Source organism: Salmo trutta, chromosome 12, assembly GCF_901001165.1.
Source record: "Salmo trutta chromosome 12, fSalTru1.1, whole genome shotgun sequence".
Taxonomy (NCBI): Eukaryota; Metazoa; Chordata; class Actinopteri; order Salmoniformes; family Salmonidae; genus Salmo; species Salmo trutta.
Genome location: NC_042968.1, coordinates 82648761 through 82665773, shown reverse-complemented (window position 1 = coordinate 82665773; position 17013 = coordinate 82648761). Strand labels below are relative to the sequence as shown.

At 41.0% G+C, this 17013-nt stretch overlaps 1 protein-coding gene across 2 annotated transcripts; it reads left to right on the top strand.

Moving 5' to 3' along the window:
• The first annotated feature begins 8354 nt into the window (after positions 1-8354).
• On the top strand, positions 8355-14367 carry slc22a6l (solute carrier family 22 member 6, like). 2 transcript variants are annotated; one of them, XM_029770019.1, is made up of 11 exons: positions 8375-8935; positions 9098-9697; positions 9847-9950; positions 10230-10384; positions 10510-10678; positions 10770-10893; positions 12696-12811; positions 12911-13125; positions 13236-13344; positions 13575-13778; positions 13892-14367. In XM_029770019.1, exons 2-11 carry the CDS (start codon positions 9278-9280, stop codon positions 13983-13985), a joined length of 1710 nt encoding a protein of 569 aa, XP_029625879.1. In that variant the 5' UTR covers positions 8375-8935; positions 9098-9277; the 3' UTR covers positions 13986-14367. The 2 variants fall into 2 exon arrangements, with proteins under 2 accessions (XP_029625877.1, XP_029625879.1); XM_029770017.1 differs by having other exon boundaries at positions 8355-8935; positions 13575-14367.
• The last annotated feature ends 2646 nt before the right edge of the window (positions 14368-17013 follow it).

Genomic DNA, 17013 nt, shown 5'->3' with positions numbered 1-17013 from the left:
AGGGAGACAGATTGTCTGCTGAATTGGGCCTCTCTTACGCTCTGATATTGAATTGTGTTTGGTTGTGAATGCAACCAAACATTTGAAGGAGATTTTTCTTAATTTAAACTCTGTTGATGTAGTCCTATTCTTTAACTTAGATTTTTGGTTGAGATGGAGACGCAATTAAATATCACTTTTGAAATGCAATGAATTGCCTTAACTTATGACAAGTTCACAAATTATACTGTATGTTTGATTCACGTTGCCAACTCAACCAAAAATAAAAGTTACGGGATTAAGCCAGTGGCTCAGATGTAATTATCCAAGTAGTAGACACATCTCCTCCATTAAATGTTGATATTTGGTTGCGTTGTCAACTAAATCTTACAAACTAATATAACATTTAACCTTATGAGTAACACATCCATGGCCACATTTTGAGTTTACTGTAACTATACAGTTCTTGTAATCATATAAAGTGTGCATGTTCAAGATAGCATGCAGAGGTCATCACAGATCAATGGAGATCTTCACATTGCTGTAATAATCTGCTCAGTCTTGAACAGCTTTGATCACTTGCACCATGTACTTTTAATGTAATCTCAACTGCAATCTAGGTAACTTGGTTCTACTATTAGAAGACCAGTGATAACACTTAATATGTTGAATAAATAAACCAAATATCTGACATTGTATTCCCCTTTAAACGTTACTGTTCTTTTAAATGGTTAAAAGCGTGGCGATGACACATTGGAAATTCAACTAACTTTTGGCTGTCTTTTTGAGTGGCGTTGAAATGGAAGCTGTTTGAATTGGGACTTAAAACCCTCACAAACTTTTAAGATGCGCAATTGAGAGCATCCCGTCGGGCTGTATCACCGCCTGGTACGGAAACTGCACCTCCCGCAACCACAGGGCTCTCCAGAGGGTGGTGCGGTCCGCCCAACGCATCTCTAGGGGCAAACTACCTGCCTTCCAGGACACCTACAGCACCCGATGTCACAGGAAGGTCAAAAAGATCAAGGACAACAACCACCCGAGCCAATGCCTGTTCACCCCGCTATCATCCAGAAGGCGAGGTCAGTACAGGTGCATCAAAGCTGGGAGCTGTTGTCATAACTCTCCTGTGACGATCTGAAGGATCAGTTTCCTCCCTCTAGTAGAGGGACTATCGATCACTACAGAATAAGAGCAAATCATAGACGTAGAATTACTATTCTGCAGCTGGAAATGACGTAAATCTAGTACGAGAATACCGACAACCGCGGAAGCATCTATTCTGTGCAACGACCATCTGTACGCCTGACGTATCCATTACAACAGAACCGCTGAGAAAGCTACAACCACAAAAGACATTGTGACTTCTGGGGAAGTTAACCAGAGACTCTCTGATGAACTGACTTTCCAGCAGATGGAGCGACGATTCCAACAGGAGAAGAAAACAACGACAACCGGATGTAAATATATACATAGCAATTATTTTTGAATGAGCGGCCGTTCATGTACAAAGGATTAGCATTTCAATGAATATAATTATCAACTGTGTGTAGGAAATCCATTTTGTCTTTCCCGCTCTTTTCCTGTCCCCACCCCTTTCTATTGTCTACCAAGCCGTCATACCGGTTTAGCCCACTAGGGACTTATCAATGCATTGTGTCAGTAACAATATTTTTGGTTTATGTATTTCTGTGATTTGTTTAGCTAGTTAGTAAATAAATGATTAACCCAATTTGTATATTGTTGAGTCATTATGGAGACTAGGGTTCATGCAGATATCAAAGGGTTTGCTTCCCTGTAGCTCAGTTGGTAGAGCATGGTGTTTGCAACGCCAGGGTTGTGGGTGCGATTCCCACGGGGGGCCAGTACAAAAAAATAATAATAATAATAATAAATGTATGAAATGTATGCACTCACTACTGTAAGTCGCTCTGGATAAGAGCGTCTGCTAAATGACTAAAATGTAAATCTAAATGATTGCGACATTCAGAAATGAGGCAATAGTGATACATTAATAGAAGACTAATCGATAAGATATGAAAATATCTGAAGAGTCGATTCGGGAAATAGAGACTCTATAAACATTTTCCCGTGGTGCCCCGACTTCCTAGTTAATTAATGTTTACATGATTTGTTTAATCACATAATAATAATTACACATAGAGAATTGATTTGATAAAATAACAGTCTTCACATTTTATGATAGTCACAGACACAACACTGTTAAATAACAATCACTAGCACGTTAGTGGCTGCTGCCCTACATACATAGACTTGAAATCACTGGCCACTTTAATAATGGAACACTAGTCACTTTAATAATGTTTACATATTTTGCATTACCCATCTCATACGTATATACGTACTGTATTCTATTCTACTGTATCTTAGTCTAAGCCGTGCTGACATTGCTCGTCCAAATATTTATATATTCATAATTCCATTCCTTTACTTAGATTTGTGTGTATTGAGTGTATTGTTGTGAAATTGTTAGATATTACTTGTTGGAGCTAGAAACACAAGCATTTCGCTACACCCGCAATAACATCTGCTAACCATGTGTATGTGACCAACAACATTTGATTTGATTTGATACACATACACCGGCTTACCTCACGTTCCCACACTGTGTGGCAACTCAACACCGACACACATTGCAATCTCTCTGACTATAGGATCCAAGCTGTTACCAGTATTTCTGCCAGAGATCTGTAAAGCATTAAACGACATGGGGACGAAATGAGTCACCAGTTACTCCAGACAGTCCTCTCCATTACACATCTACATGCCTTGTTTCAACAGTTGATTACAAGACAAATATATATTCACCATGTGTACTTTATAAACAGTTGTTGTTTACTTTATAAACAGTTGTTGTTTACTTTATAAACAGTTGTCACATTGACGTTCCCAGGAAATTAGAGAAAAGTTTAGCCTTCTTAAGGTGTCGATGACTATTCGCACCACCTGTACAAACACATAGTGCATCGAAACCTACAAGGTCAAACTCTCCCTCACTGAATTATTGGCTGTTTTAACAGCATAAAAACTAGAGTCGATGTCCGCACCCTCCGAAAGAAATGTAATTAGCATAATAAAAATATCCCAATCAAAATCCATCTGTTTAAGCTAGAGATATCCGTTTTTTTTTGCATGTGCTGCGTTTCAATCCACTGCATCTGCCAATGGAGGCCTTCCTCATCTGTGGAGTTGCAGTGATGTTTGTCAGATGATGAGACATCCCGAAAATCGGTCTTCTCACAAAAACGTCTGTAGCATCCGAACGGTTTGGCCTACAAACTAATATGAAAAAGGAATGGTGAGACTCTCACGAACACGTACATGTCGCTCTAGGACGCTCTAAAACTAGTCTGAAGGTAGCTCAGTACTGGTTTAAACTATACTTCCATTCATTTTTAGTGTTAAATATGGGTATAAAAAAGAAATAATAATATCCTGATCTATCTTATCTCTCAGATATAGGACAGACACAATTAAAACAAACTTCCTTTTGATTAAGTTTTGGACTACCTGTTTTCCATGAATTTATCTGTTATTCAATTTGTTTCTATGGGCTAATAGCAGTAAACCCAAATTCAAATTTTCAATAAATGTTTTGCTATATTTTTTTGATACCTAAAGGGGTCAAAATGGATACATTCAACTTCAATTTACCATATTAATACAATTTCATATGTTAGCTTAGTAAAACCCTTATCTTTTACTCCATAATTACCTAAGGCTGGAACAATACATTTGGAACTCTTGTTCAGTGTGTCTCTGCATAACTCAGGCTAAACTGGTCTGGAATTGTCTGGTGGCACCTTACAAGTAGAGAGTCATTCATTCTGACAACTCATGCTGTTTCTTATTGGAGCAGAGCAGATTCCTCCAAACCAATTGCCACTGTGGTAGATATCTGTAACTCGACTAGCAACGTTTCTTACTTATAGACAGTACATACTGTATACATGCATGGATAGCTAAGGAAAATACTACTTCCAGAGAATGATTAATAATACTTTAATATCTACAGTATAGCTGTACGTCTTTCACCCTGTCCTCTGGCTCACTCTCTCAGGTCTAGACGACCCCCCTCCGTTTCTCCCAATTCCTGTTAATATAATTTGATCATTACTTTGTTCCTTTGTGAGAACTGTCCCAAAGTATTGCTAAGTCACGGTACTCTGGGTCCAAATGTCAAACGAGTTGAATAACCGGATGGGATAATGTGAGTGGGGTTCTGGTCACTTATTGGTCACAGATTGTCTTATGGAACACAGTGTGAGACATGAAGTAGAAAAGTAAATACATTAGCACAAGAGAACACCTTTCATACTATGTCTGGATACATTCAACTCCACGATATAGAGTATGTCTGGATACGTTCAACTCCATGATATAGAGTATGTCTGGATACATTCAACTCCACGATATAGAGTATGTCTGGATACGTTCAACTCCATGATATAGAGTATGTCTGGAAACATTCAACTCCATGATATAGAGTATACCTGGATACGTTCAACTCCCACGGGGGACCAGTATGGAGAAAAAAAATTATGAAATGTATGCACTCACTACTGTAAGTCACTCTGGATAAGAGCGTCTGATAAATGACTAAAATGTAAATGTAAAAAATGAGTATGTCTGGATATGTTCAACTCCACGATATAGAGCATGTCTGGATACGTTCAACTCCACGATATAGAGTATGTTTGGATACGTTCAACTCCACGATATAGAGTATGTCTGGATACGTTCAACTCCACGATATAGAGTATGTCTGGATACGTTCAACTCCACGATATAGAGTATGTCTGGATACGTTCAACTCCACGATATAGAGTATGTCTGGATGCGTTCAACTCCACGATATAGAGTATGTCTGGATTGTGTGGGGGCTGTGCTTTGGCAAAGTGGGTGGGGTTATATCCTACCTGTTTGGCCCTGTCCGGGGGTTTCATCGGATGGGGCCACAGTGTCTCCTGACCCCTCCTGTCTCAGCCTCCAGTATTTATGCTGCAGTAGTTTATGTGTTGGGGGGCTAGGGTCAGTCTGTCACATCTGGAGTATTTCTCTTGTCTTTTCCGGTGTCCTGTGTGAATTTAAATATGCTCTCTCTAATTCTCTCTTTTTCTCTTTCTTTCTCTGTCTCGGAGGACCTGAGCCCTAGGACCATGCCTCAGGACTACCTGGCATGATGACTCCTTGCTGTCCCCAGTTCACCTGGCCGTGCTGCTGCTCCAGTTTCAACTGTTCTGCCTGCAGCTATGGAACCCTGACCTGTTCACCGGACGTGCTACCTGTCCCAGACCTGCTGTCCCAGACCTGCTGGAACCCTGACCTGTTCACCGGACGTGCTACCTGTCCCAGACCTGCTGTTTTCAATCTCTAGAGACAGCAGGAGCGGTAGAGATACTCTCAAAGATCGGCTATGAAAAAGCCAACTGACACTTACTCTTGTGTTACTGACTTGTTGCACCCTCGACAACTACTATGATTATTATTATTTGACCATGCTGGTCATTTATGAACATTTGAACATCTTGGCCATGTGCTGTTATAATCTCCACCCGGCACAGCCAGAAGAGGACTGGCCACCCCTCATAGCCTGGTTCCTCTCTAGGTTTCTTCCTAGGTTTTGGCCTTTCTAGGGAGTTTTTCCTAGCCACCGTGCTTCTACACCTGCATTACTTGCTGTTTGGGGTTTTAGGCTGGGTTTCTGTATAGCACTTTGAGATATCAGCTGATGTAAGAAGGGCTATATAAATACATTTGATTTGATTTGATTTGTGTGCAATAATGGGGAGCAAGTGTGTGTAATGATGGGGAACAGTTGTGTGCAATAATGGGGAGCAGGTGTATGTAATGATGGTTGCCAGGACCGGTGGTTAGTAGACCGGTGGTTAGTAGACCGGTGGTTAGTAGACCGGTGGTTAGTAGACCGGTGGTTAGTAGACCGGCGACGTCGAGCACTGAAATAAACGACACCATAGACCAGTGTTTCCCAACCCTGGTCCTCCAGTACCCTCAACAGTACACATTGTTATTGTAACCCTGGACAAGCACACCTGATTCAATTGGTGTACTGTTGGGGGTACTTGAGGACAAGGGGCTGGGAAACACTGCACTAGACCAGCTGATCTGACTGTTGACTCTAGACAGCAGAAAATGGTAATTGTCTGCATTCACTCCTCCTGCTCCAATGAAGAAAACATTTCATAACGAACAACGAAAAAGGAAAAAGATAAATGGAAGAATGACATATTGCACCTGAAATAAAATACTGAATGGAAATGTAGCTTGTCAATTACGCTGATTTAGTTAAAACATTTAATTGCAAATATTACTTACCCAAATTATGCCTACTATCTTCAGCCACCAACTTTTAATGAATTACCACATTGTAAATGAAAGTGATATGGATTACAACAACATTTATGATAGACAATTAAAATATCATTATGATGACACACTTTGCATCTGTTTCTATGGTTAAGATAGCAACTTCCAAATAATAAGAAATTACTTTCCCTATTTCTTTCCAATTCAGACGTAGTTGCTTCAATAAAGTACAATATGCCACTGTAGGTCCTACTGGCCTACTTACTTTGGCCCTGTAAGTAAGTATAAAGGTTCACTATTGATTGTTATCACGTTGTTCTACAGATAAATAAATAATCTCCGCTATCCTCACAACATTGTAAATGTTACTCCTCACTACTAGCCTAACAACGAACAGCTCGTCATGCATAGACAATCACGCCAAGTTGTATGCTGTTTGTAGACTGTTGTTTTGTTTTTGAAAGGGTTAAATAAAACAATTCTAATAAGATTTGTGCAACTTTAAATAACTTTTTTTTAATAATTTGATTAAAAATAAATTATGATTTAGTTAAAAATGTTAAATGGGTAAGAAATTGGGATATTTCATTAAGACAAGTAAAATCATTAACGGATTACATAAATCGGAAAGGAAAAATGTATCCTACACCATGACTTTTCCATTCATAAAATGTGTAGGGTAGGCTATTGCCATATTAGAGTTTCCATGGTAAACTATGCAATACTTTATTTCAGTTGTAAGGAATGATTGTCAAATAGATAAATCGCCCTTAGTCTGCTAAAATCGCAGGATTCCACTTCTCATGATAACTACTAGAGGGCCAAATAGTCTTGAATAAATTTGGCAGCAATCAGGACTAAGTAAACCCTGACATCCGCTTTAGGGAGAGGTAAATCAGTGGCCAATAATGGTTGCAATGGGGAAGGTGAATATAGATGGCGGCCCCCATGTACTTACCACAAACGCCTCATATGCAAAGTTCGGCATGTTGTACATTGCTCTCTGTTACTCTTTTTATGTAATGGCATTAGCACAGTATACACGATCCCAATTCTAAGACGGTGACAGTTTGAAAAAACAAAAAAGTAGATTATGCTGATTTATAGTGACATTGAACCATGTTGTGCGCCGTAGTTTAAAACGTCTGTGGATTGTGCTCAAACGAAAAGTAATACCTTAATTCCTCCATCTTTATGCACCTTTGCCATTGAGATCAGCTGTGTGGGTGACTTCAGCTGTGTGGGTGACTTCAGCTGTGTGGGTGACTTCAGCTGTGTGGGTGACTTCAGCCCATATTGATGGTGTAACGGTCCAATGCAACTGTTTTTTTATCTCAATATCAAATCATTTCTGGGTAACAATTAAGTACCTTACTGTCAAAATTTGCCCAACACTTGTCTGTCCATCAGAGCAAGCTGCTCTATCCACACTGATTGGTGAAGTCATTTAATGAGATAAATGGAAAAAACTGTTGATTTCACAGGTTGAAAAAGGAACAGGAAGGAACAATATTAACCTGTACTTTTTGGGAGTTCGAACTGGTTCAGAACTTTATTTTGCTGGTAGGAACAGTAAAACATAACAAAAAAATTGTGGTTCTGTTCAGAACAAAATTATTGGAAAATTATTTTAGGAACTCTCTTTGTTATTTGTCTACTGCCTTTACTGACTGGGGGTGGTTGGACTTTGCTGAGGTTAAAACTGTGGAGGGAGTTATTTTATGCAACAGTTACTGTACTTGTCTTTGCGCATGTCTAATATCTAATCTTTCTTGTCTCAGAATTATAACAAAATATGATCTCTTTGACCGACTGTCACCATGCAGCATACCAGCAATAATTGTTCCAAAAAGTCAGTTATTTGCCAATCTTAATCCCCTCCCACAATCCCCAACACACACACACACACACACACACACACACACACACACACACACACACACACACACACACACACACACACACACACACACACACACACACACACACAAACACACTAACCCCTTCACTCACACTAAAATATAACCAATCAAGACGTTGGGACATCTGTATATACAAAAGAACACTAAGTGTGTGCCTGTGTGTTCAGTATGATGGTGTTGACTCTCCAGTGGACAAGGGATTAATGCCACACAGCAAGGACTCTCCTTCTCCCTCAGTGGTCCATGGAAAGAGTAGTTAAGACCTCGAGCGGTTTAACTGAGCAGGTTATAATCCAGAAAGAGTCTATTTCCTCAGAAAAGCCATAGAAATTCCAGAGCAGATTAACTAATAATGCGTAGCAAAAGCACTGTTTTTTTCCTGGTTAGATTTTTTGACTGTTGTTAAAGGGAACTTTTTAAATATAATGTAACATATTGAAGTGAATGGTCTGAATGGACTCCATGGAATCTTGGTCTCTCTCTGAAAAAACCTCTTGCTGTGAAGGCTGTGTTTGTTCACAGTAGGATGCTTGCTAAAATCTGGACTTTTCTTCAACAAAGGCAAGGCTGGTGCATAACGGAATCTATATAACAGCTTTTGTGTCTCAAGTGAAGTATTTGATTTATTTTGAAGTCAAACCTTTTAGATGTACTTTGTCCAGATGTTCTATAATGGGAACAAACAGGTATGTTTAAATTTCTGCTTCCACTGGATATTCTTGTCTGAGGTATTATTTCTGCACATAATCTGATTATAAAAGAATAAGAGTAAACATCACATCAATGAAAATGATTGCAAGTATTGCTATACTTCTTCCCATTAATGTGCTTCTGTACTTCTTTCACAGATAGGCTACACGTCTCATCAAGTGTAGTACAACGTTTTTTAAACTTGTTTTTTTAACTTGAGTGTTTTTACTCGCTGGCATTTTTAGCGTGTACAAAAGAAGTTGAAGAGGAGAATCACATTCCTTGCTTCAGCAACTTCTCTTCTCAAGCAAACCCACTTCTAGTTGTGTCTCACAGCCATGGCCTTTGGAGACCTTCTAGAACAGGTGGGCAGCACAGGCCGCTTTCAGGTCCTGCATGTCACCTTGCTCTGTATGCCCATCCTTATGATGGCCAGTCATAATCTGTTGCAGAACTTTGTGGCCTCAGTACCCCCCCACCACTGCAGTGTCCACAGGAACCTGTCCCTGTCTAGGCTGAGCCCGGAGCAGGTTCTGCTGCTCACCGTGCCCCAGGACATTAAGAACAGCAGGCCGGAGAGATGCCTGCGCTATGCTGCGCCCCAGTGGCAGCTCCTGTCAGAGAATGGGACCTACAGTCCAAAGGTGGAGAGAGATAGTAGTGATGATACTGATGACCTTCTAGATGCAGAGCTGCAGGGCTGTAAAGATGGATGGGAGTATAGCATGACAGAGATGAGCTCCACAATTATCTCTGAGGTAACAATCATGGATAAGGTTTACGTAGTAGTTTTACATGTGTCCAAACAAATATTTGAACGAGATCAACGTCAAAAATAATTGTGGATGTGTTTAAGAATATGTTTTAAACTGTCAGTTATATGTATTTTCTCTTTTTCTCTTGTCAGTGGGACTTGGTCTGTGATCTTCGCTCATTGAAGCAGATGGGACAAACCATTTATATGGGAGGGGTGCTTGTGGGAGCTGTAATCTTTGGGGGACTGTCGGACAGGTACCACTTTGCTTTTCTTATTGAATAGATCCTCAGATCTCGATTGTCAGATAATTTCTGTTTTTCTGTTTCAATTTTAAGGTCTGGTTTCTCTCTTTGATATTTTCGTTGGCTTATCTCAGACAAGGCCATACCTCTTCTGCATAGACAGGCCTCGAAAATACTGGAAGTATGCAGCTGCGGCAGCTATTCAGATACTACACATGGTATTGTACTCTTTAGGGATTAATGGCATAGGTCTCCTCTGTACCCACTCTCTCTCTCTCCGTTCTGTCTCAGATTTGGACGGCGTTTCCTGCTACTAATCTCCAACCTGTTGATGGCAGTGGGAGGGACGTGTGCTGCCTTCTCCACCTCATTCTCCGTCTTCTGCCTCTTCCGCTTCATCACTGGCATGGCCCTTTCTGGCCTGGGGCTCAACTCCTTCTCTCTCAGTAAGTTACAGGAAGGGCTGGGTCGGCAGTGGGCACTACAGGCTAAGGTGGGAAATGTTCCAGAAGAGAGAGGCCCACCCACCATGTAATTACTCTCTCCGTCCCTCTGTTTCTCTCTCCTCTAGTTGTGGAGTGGATTCCCACAAGAGTGAGGACAGTGGTGGGTACAGGGACAGGCTACTGTTACACAATGGGTCAGCTGATCCTGGCAGTAGTGGCCTACTTCATTCGGGACTGGCGCTGGCTAACGCTGGCTGTCTCCGTACCTTTCTACATCACCTTCCTCTACTCATGGTGAGACCCAAAGGATTGGAGCAGCCATGACACTTTACCTAGTAAGGCTATTTGATTATAACATTTTGTTTACCACATCTGACTTGTGCAGGTGGTTCCTGGAGTCTGCAAGATGGCTCGTCCTGAACAGAAAGTCTGAGCAAGCGGTCAAAAATCTCAAAACAGTGGCCCGAATCAATGGACGCCGTGAAGAGGGTGACAGAATCAATCTTGAAGTAAGGAACTGTGTGTTAATGTGTGTGTGTGTGTGTGTGTGTGTGTGTGTGTGTGTGTGTGTGTGTGTGTGTGTGTGTGTGTGTGTGTGTGTGTGTGTGTGTGTGTGTGTGTGTGTGTGTGTGTACCTGCACTTACAGTTAAAGTCGGAGGTTTACATACACTTAGGTTGGAGTCATTAAAACTTGTTTTTCAACCACTCCACACAATTCTAATTAACAAACTATAGTTTTGGCAAGTTGGTTAGAACATCTACTTTGTGCATGACACAAATAATTTTTCCAACAATTGTTTACAGACAGATTATTTCACTAATAATTGACTGTATCACAATTCCAGTGGATCAGAAGTTTACATACACTAAGTTGACTGTGCCTTGAAACAGCTTGGAAAAATTCCATAAAATGATGTCATGGCTTTAGAAGCTTCTGATAGCCTAATTGACATCATTTGAGTCAATTTAGAGGTGTACCTGTGTATGTATTTCAAGGCCTACCTTCAAACTCAGTGCCTCTTTGATTGACATCATGGGAAAATCAAAAGAAATCAGCCAAGACCTCAGAAAAAAATGTATAGACCTCCACAAGTCTAGTTCATCCTTGGGAGCAATTATCAAATGCCTGAAGTTACCACGTTCATCTGTACAAACAATAGTACGCAAGTATAAACACCATGGGACCACGCAGCCGTCATACCGCTCAGGAAGGAGACGTGTTCTGTCTCCTAGAGATGAACGTACTTTGGTGCGAAAAGTGCAAATCAATCCCAAAACAACAGCAAAGGACCTTGTGAAGATGCTGGAGGAAACAGGTACAAAAGTATCTATATCCACAGTAAAATGAGCCCTATATCGACATAACCTGAAAGGCCACTCAACCGGTGCTCCAAAACCGGTATAAAAAAGCCAGACTACGGTTTGCAACTGCACATGGGGACAAAAATTGTACTTTTTGGGGAAATGTCCTCTTGTCTGATGAAACAAAAATAGAACTGTTTGGCCATAATGACCATCGTTATGTTTGGAGGAAAAAGTGGGAGCCTTGCAAGCCAAAGAACACCATCCCAACCCTGAAGCACAGGGGTGGCAGCATCATGTTTTGGGGGTGCCTTGCTGCAGGAGGGACAGGTGCGCTTCACAAAATAGATGGCATCATGAAGAAAGGACAATTATGTGAATATATTGAAGCAACATCTCAAGACATCAGTCAGGAAGTTAAAGCTTGGTCGCAAATGGGTCTTCCAAGTGGACAATGAGCCCAAGCATACTTCCAAAGTTGTGGCAAAATTACTTAAGGACAACAAAGTCAAGGTATTGGAGTGGCCATCACAAAGCCCTGGCCTCAATCCTATAGAAAATTTGTGGGCAGAACTGAAAAATGTGTGCGAGCAAGGACGACTACAAACCTGACTCAGTTACACCAGCTCTGTCAGGAGGAATGGGCCAAAATTCACCCAACTTTTTGTGGGAAGCTTGTGGAAGGCTACCTGAAACGTTTCACCCAAGTTAAACAATTTAAAGGCAATGCTACCAAATACTAATTGAGTGTATGTAAACTTCTGACCCACTGGGAATGTGATGAAATAAATAACATTTGAAATAAATCATTCTCTCAACTATTATTCTGACATTTCACATTCGTTCAATAAAGTGGTGATCCTAACTGACCTAAGACAGGGAATTTTTACTCAGATAAAATGGCAGGAATTGTGTTAAACTGAGTTCAAATGTATTTGGCTAAGGTGTATGTAAATTTCCAACTTCAACTGTATGTGAAAGTACTCAGTACTGTCTCTGTGCGTCCAGATGCTGCAGGATTCCATGAAGAAAGAGATGTCCTGCTCACTGGGCTCCTACTCTGTAGTGGACCTGCTCCGCACGCCCACCATGAGGAACATCACCATCTGTCTCAGTGCTGTCTGGTCTGTCTCCTCTACTTCTGCCTTTCACTATGACAAAGTGCTGCCCAAAAATCCCTTCTAAATGAAATGATCATGACTCCCACTTTGACATTCTTTAAGGTTCTCTACCAGCTTCGCCTACTATGGTCTATCTATGGATCTGCAGAAGTTTGGCGTGGACATCTACTTGATTCAAGTGATATTCGGAGCGGTGGACATCCCTGCCAAAGTAGTGGTTACAGTGTCCATGAGTATATTTGGGCGACGGCCCTCACAGTGCGCTGCACTCATATTGTCTGGAGTCACCATTTTGATCAACATATTGGTGCCATACGGTGAGGTGGTTTTGCCTGCGTCGGGTGTCATTGTGCTCTTTTTGGATGTCATGGCTAACTGCACTGGTGTGATTTCATTGTTGTCTGTTGTTGTTATCGCTTTCGTTCAGAAAAACAGACCGTGCGCACCACTCTAGCCGTGCTGGGTAAGGGGTGCCTGGCCGCGTCATTCAACTGCTGCTACCTCTACTCTGGAGAGCTGTACCCCACCGTCGTCCGGTAATTCCAACTCTACCAATGACACCCATCACCCACAGGATGTTTCAGTTGACTATAGTATTCCAATACTGACTGTAAAATGTATATGTTTTTTATGTAATCTTTTAACCTGCTCTATTTATTAGCATTAGGCAATATATGTGATGAAGATGAATGCAAATGGGGAAAAATGTATTCTGTTCAGGTGTCTGATGAAATTTGATAGTTGGGGATTCTCTTCTGTGCCCCAGGCAGAATGGCATGGGCTGGGTGTCCATGATGGCTCGTGTAGGAGCGATGGTGGCCCCCATGGTGCTGCTCCTTGGGGAGGCTGTCCCGTGGCTGCCTGGCTTCATCTATGGGGTAGCCCCCATCTTAAGTGGGGTGGTCGCCATCTATCTGCCAGAAACACTTGGTGCACCACTACCCGACACTATCCAGGATGTGGATGAGAGGAAAGTCGAGACACAGTCTCAAGAGCAGTATAATATTGAACACTGTACCAGGAGTAGCAAAGTGAGAATGACTCCCAACTGCAAACTAGCTTCCTTTATTTTCTTTCTTTCAGAAGTTGCAAGAAATTAATCCCCAATGCCTCGCCCAAGAAGGAGGAGCTGGACATGAAAGATACCAATAATACCCTGTTCAAGGAAGCTGCCTGAAGACTCATCAAATGATACTGACCTTGCCTGTATAGTCTAAATAGATACTGCAGTTGCTTGCTCTACAGTTTTTTCACAAAGACTGTAAGGTAGCAATCAATATTGTAACTGGTCCACTGGTGTAGGAGGAATTACCATGATTTGTTTTGGAAGACTGATGAGCTATGAGCTTAGTAGAATAATGAAATGATCTGCTGTGGTCTGTTTAACATTTAATATTTCAACAGTAAAACATGAATTAATGCTAGATTGTGAGTAAATAAATATATGCTACAGTATATTGTGTATTCTAACTACAACTTTATTTGCATCTTTCTATGGGCCAGCCCTATATTTTTATGTTCTATACTTGTATGCATTCATTAAAATAATGACAACCTTATCCTCACCTTCTATCAGTAAGATCAGTATGAATGGTCTTAGCCATGTGGCTATATTGTTTGTGACTGTGACACAATTTCCATTACAGTCCATGAAACTGGTCATCTTGACTGGGCATGGTATGTGTAGCTGGAATCGGTTTGTGTAGCTTAGGCCTACAGTATATCAGGTAGAAAATAAAATGTCAGATGTCGTCCTGTCTCCGTATTTTCCTAGAAAACGGGGAGGGGAAAATGCAATCATATCACCTAAATGAAAGATGCTACACATGGTCAGTGTTTAAAAGATCAGAAGAAGATCAGATAGATACCCATACATAACTTTTTTTTAGGACATGATGCCCAGAAAGTGCAAAGTTGTGTATGTGGGGCTACAACACCCCTACCCTACATTGAACATGCTTTTTAAGTCCAGGACTCGAGTAGGCTTATTTTGGTCCAAGAAAAAAATACAGATTAGAAAAACTCCCTAAAAAATGTCCCTATGGTTCAGACTTTAAGCAAAGGGTATAGAATTGAATCACGGTGAGAATGCAATTTTTTAAGTTTGGTAAAAACAAGTTGGTCTCAAAGGAGTGTTCTCACTGGCAATGAAACGGGGAGTATCCTAGTATGTACAGTACCAGTGAACAGTTTGGACACACCATTCAAGGGTTTTTCTTTATTTTTACTATTTTCTACATTGTACAATAATAGTGAAGACATCAAAACTATGAAATAACACATATGGAATCATGTAGTAACCAAAAAGGTGTTAAACAAATCTACTTTTATTTTATATTTGAGATTCTTCAAAGTAGCCACCCTTTGCCTTGATGACAGCTTTGCACACTCTTGGCATTCTCTCAACCAGCTTCATGCAGCTGGAATGCATTTCAATGAATAGTTGTGCCTTGTTAAAAGTTAATTTGTGGAATTTCTTTCCTTCTTAATGCGTTTGAGCCAATCAGTTGTATTGTGACAAGGTAGGGGGGTATACAGAAAATAGCCCTATTTAGTAAAAGACCAAGTCCATATGATGGCAAGAACAGCTCAAATAAGCAAAGAGTCCATAATTACTTTAAGACATGAAGGTCAGTCAATCCGGAAAATGTCAAGAACTTTGAAAGTTTCTTCAAGTCAGTCGCAAAAACCATCAAAGGCTATGACGAAACTGTCTCTCACGAGGACCCCCACTGTAAAGGAAGACCCAGAGTTACCTCTGCTGCAGAGGATACATACATTAGAGTTACCAGCCTCAGAAATTGCAGCTCAAATAAATGCTTCACAGAGTTCAAGTAACAGACACATCTCAGCATCAACTGTTCAGAGGAGACTGCCTGAATCAGGCCTTCATGGTCGAATTGCTACAATGAAACCACTAGTAAAGGACACCAATAATAAGAACAGACTTGCTTGTTCTTGGGTCAAGAAACACGAGCAATGGACATTAGACTGGTGGAAATCTGTCCTTTGGTCTGATTAGTCCAAATTTGAGATTTTTGGTTCCAACCGCCGTGTCTTTGTGATTAGGTGAACGGATGATCTCCGCATGTGTGGTTCCCACCGAGAAGCATGGAAAAGGAGGTGTGATGGTGTGGGGGTGCTTTGCTGGTGACCTGCATGGCTACCACAGCATTCTGCAGCGATACGCCATCCCATCTGGTTTGCGCTTAGTGGGACTATCATTTGTTTTTCAACAGGACAATGACCCAACACACCTCCAGGCTGTGTAAGGGCTATTTGACCAAGAAGGAGAGTGATGGAGTAATGCATCAGATGACCTGGCCTCCACAATCACCCAACCTCAACCCAATTGAGATGGTTTGGGATGAGTTGGACCGCAAAGTGAAGGAAAAGCAGCCAACAAGTGCTCAGCATATGTGGGAACTCATTCAAGACTGTTGAAAAAGCATTCCAGGTGAAGCTGGTTGAGAGAATGCCAAGAGTGTGCAAAGCTGTCATCAAGGCAAAGGGTGGCTACTTTGAAGAATCTAAAATATAAAATATATGTTGATTTGTTTAACACTTTTTTGGTTACTACATGATTCCATATGTGTTATTTCATAGTTTTGATGTCTTCACTATTATTCTACAATGTAGAAAATAATAAAAATAAAGAAAAACCCTTGAATGAGTAGGTGTGTCCAAACTGTTGACTGGTACTGTTTATAAATAGCTAAACAGGTGGAGCTGAAAACACCTGCCCTGGATGATGGGTCGTCACTGCTCATTCACTTTCATTTCATCTCCAGAACCGAATCTGGCATAGAGCTCACTGTTTGCACTTGACAACAAACTTTTTCAACACACTTCCTCCCTCTTTTCCACCATCTTCAATAGATTCAGATTCAACCTCTGCCTCTCTCATTCTCTTCAACCCCTCTTCCTCTCTTTCTTGCCACCTCAAATGACGCCATCTCTACTGCCACTCCATCATCTCTGAAAAGACATTCGCAGACCGGTAGTCGTTTTGTATGATAACTACTACTACCCTAATGCCCTTGGGAAATCACAGAATTACCCCCTTGGCCTATCAACTCGGTTGTCAATAGTTACCACACCCACAAATTTCAAAATTCGCTATATCGTAAAAATTCATGAATTTATTTCGTTGCTTTATTGTCTTAATATAAGGTTAGGTATATGGTTCTGTTTAAAATCTGATT

Bases quoted from the DNA above. Each gene is read 5' to 3' on its own strand.
- slc22a6l (XM_029770017.1), top strand. From the start codon at position 9,278: ATGGCCTTTGGAGACCTTCTAGAACAGGTGGGCAGCACAGGCCGCTTT. The intron at 10,385-10,509 runs GTAAGTTACAGG...TCTCTCCTCTAG, and splicing joins GCTCAACTCCTTCTCTCTCA to TTGTGGAGTGGATTCCCACA. The intron at 10,679-10,769 runs GTGAGACCCAAA...TGACTTGTGCAG, and splicing joins ATCACCTTCCTCTACTCATG to GTGGTTCCTGGAGTCTGCAA.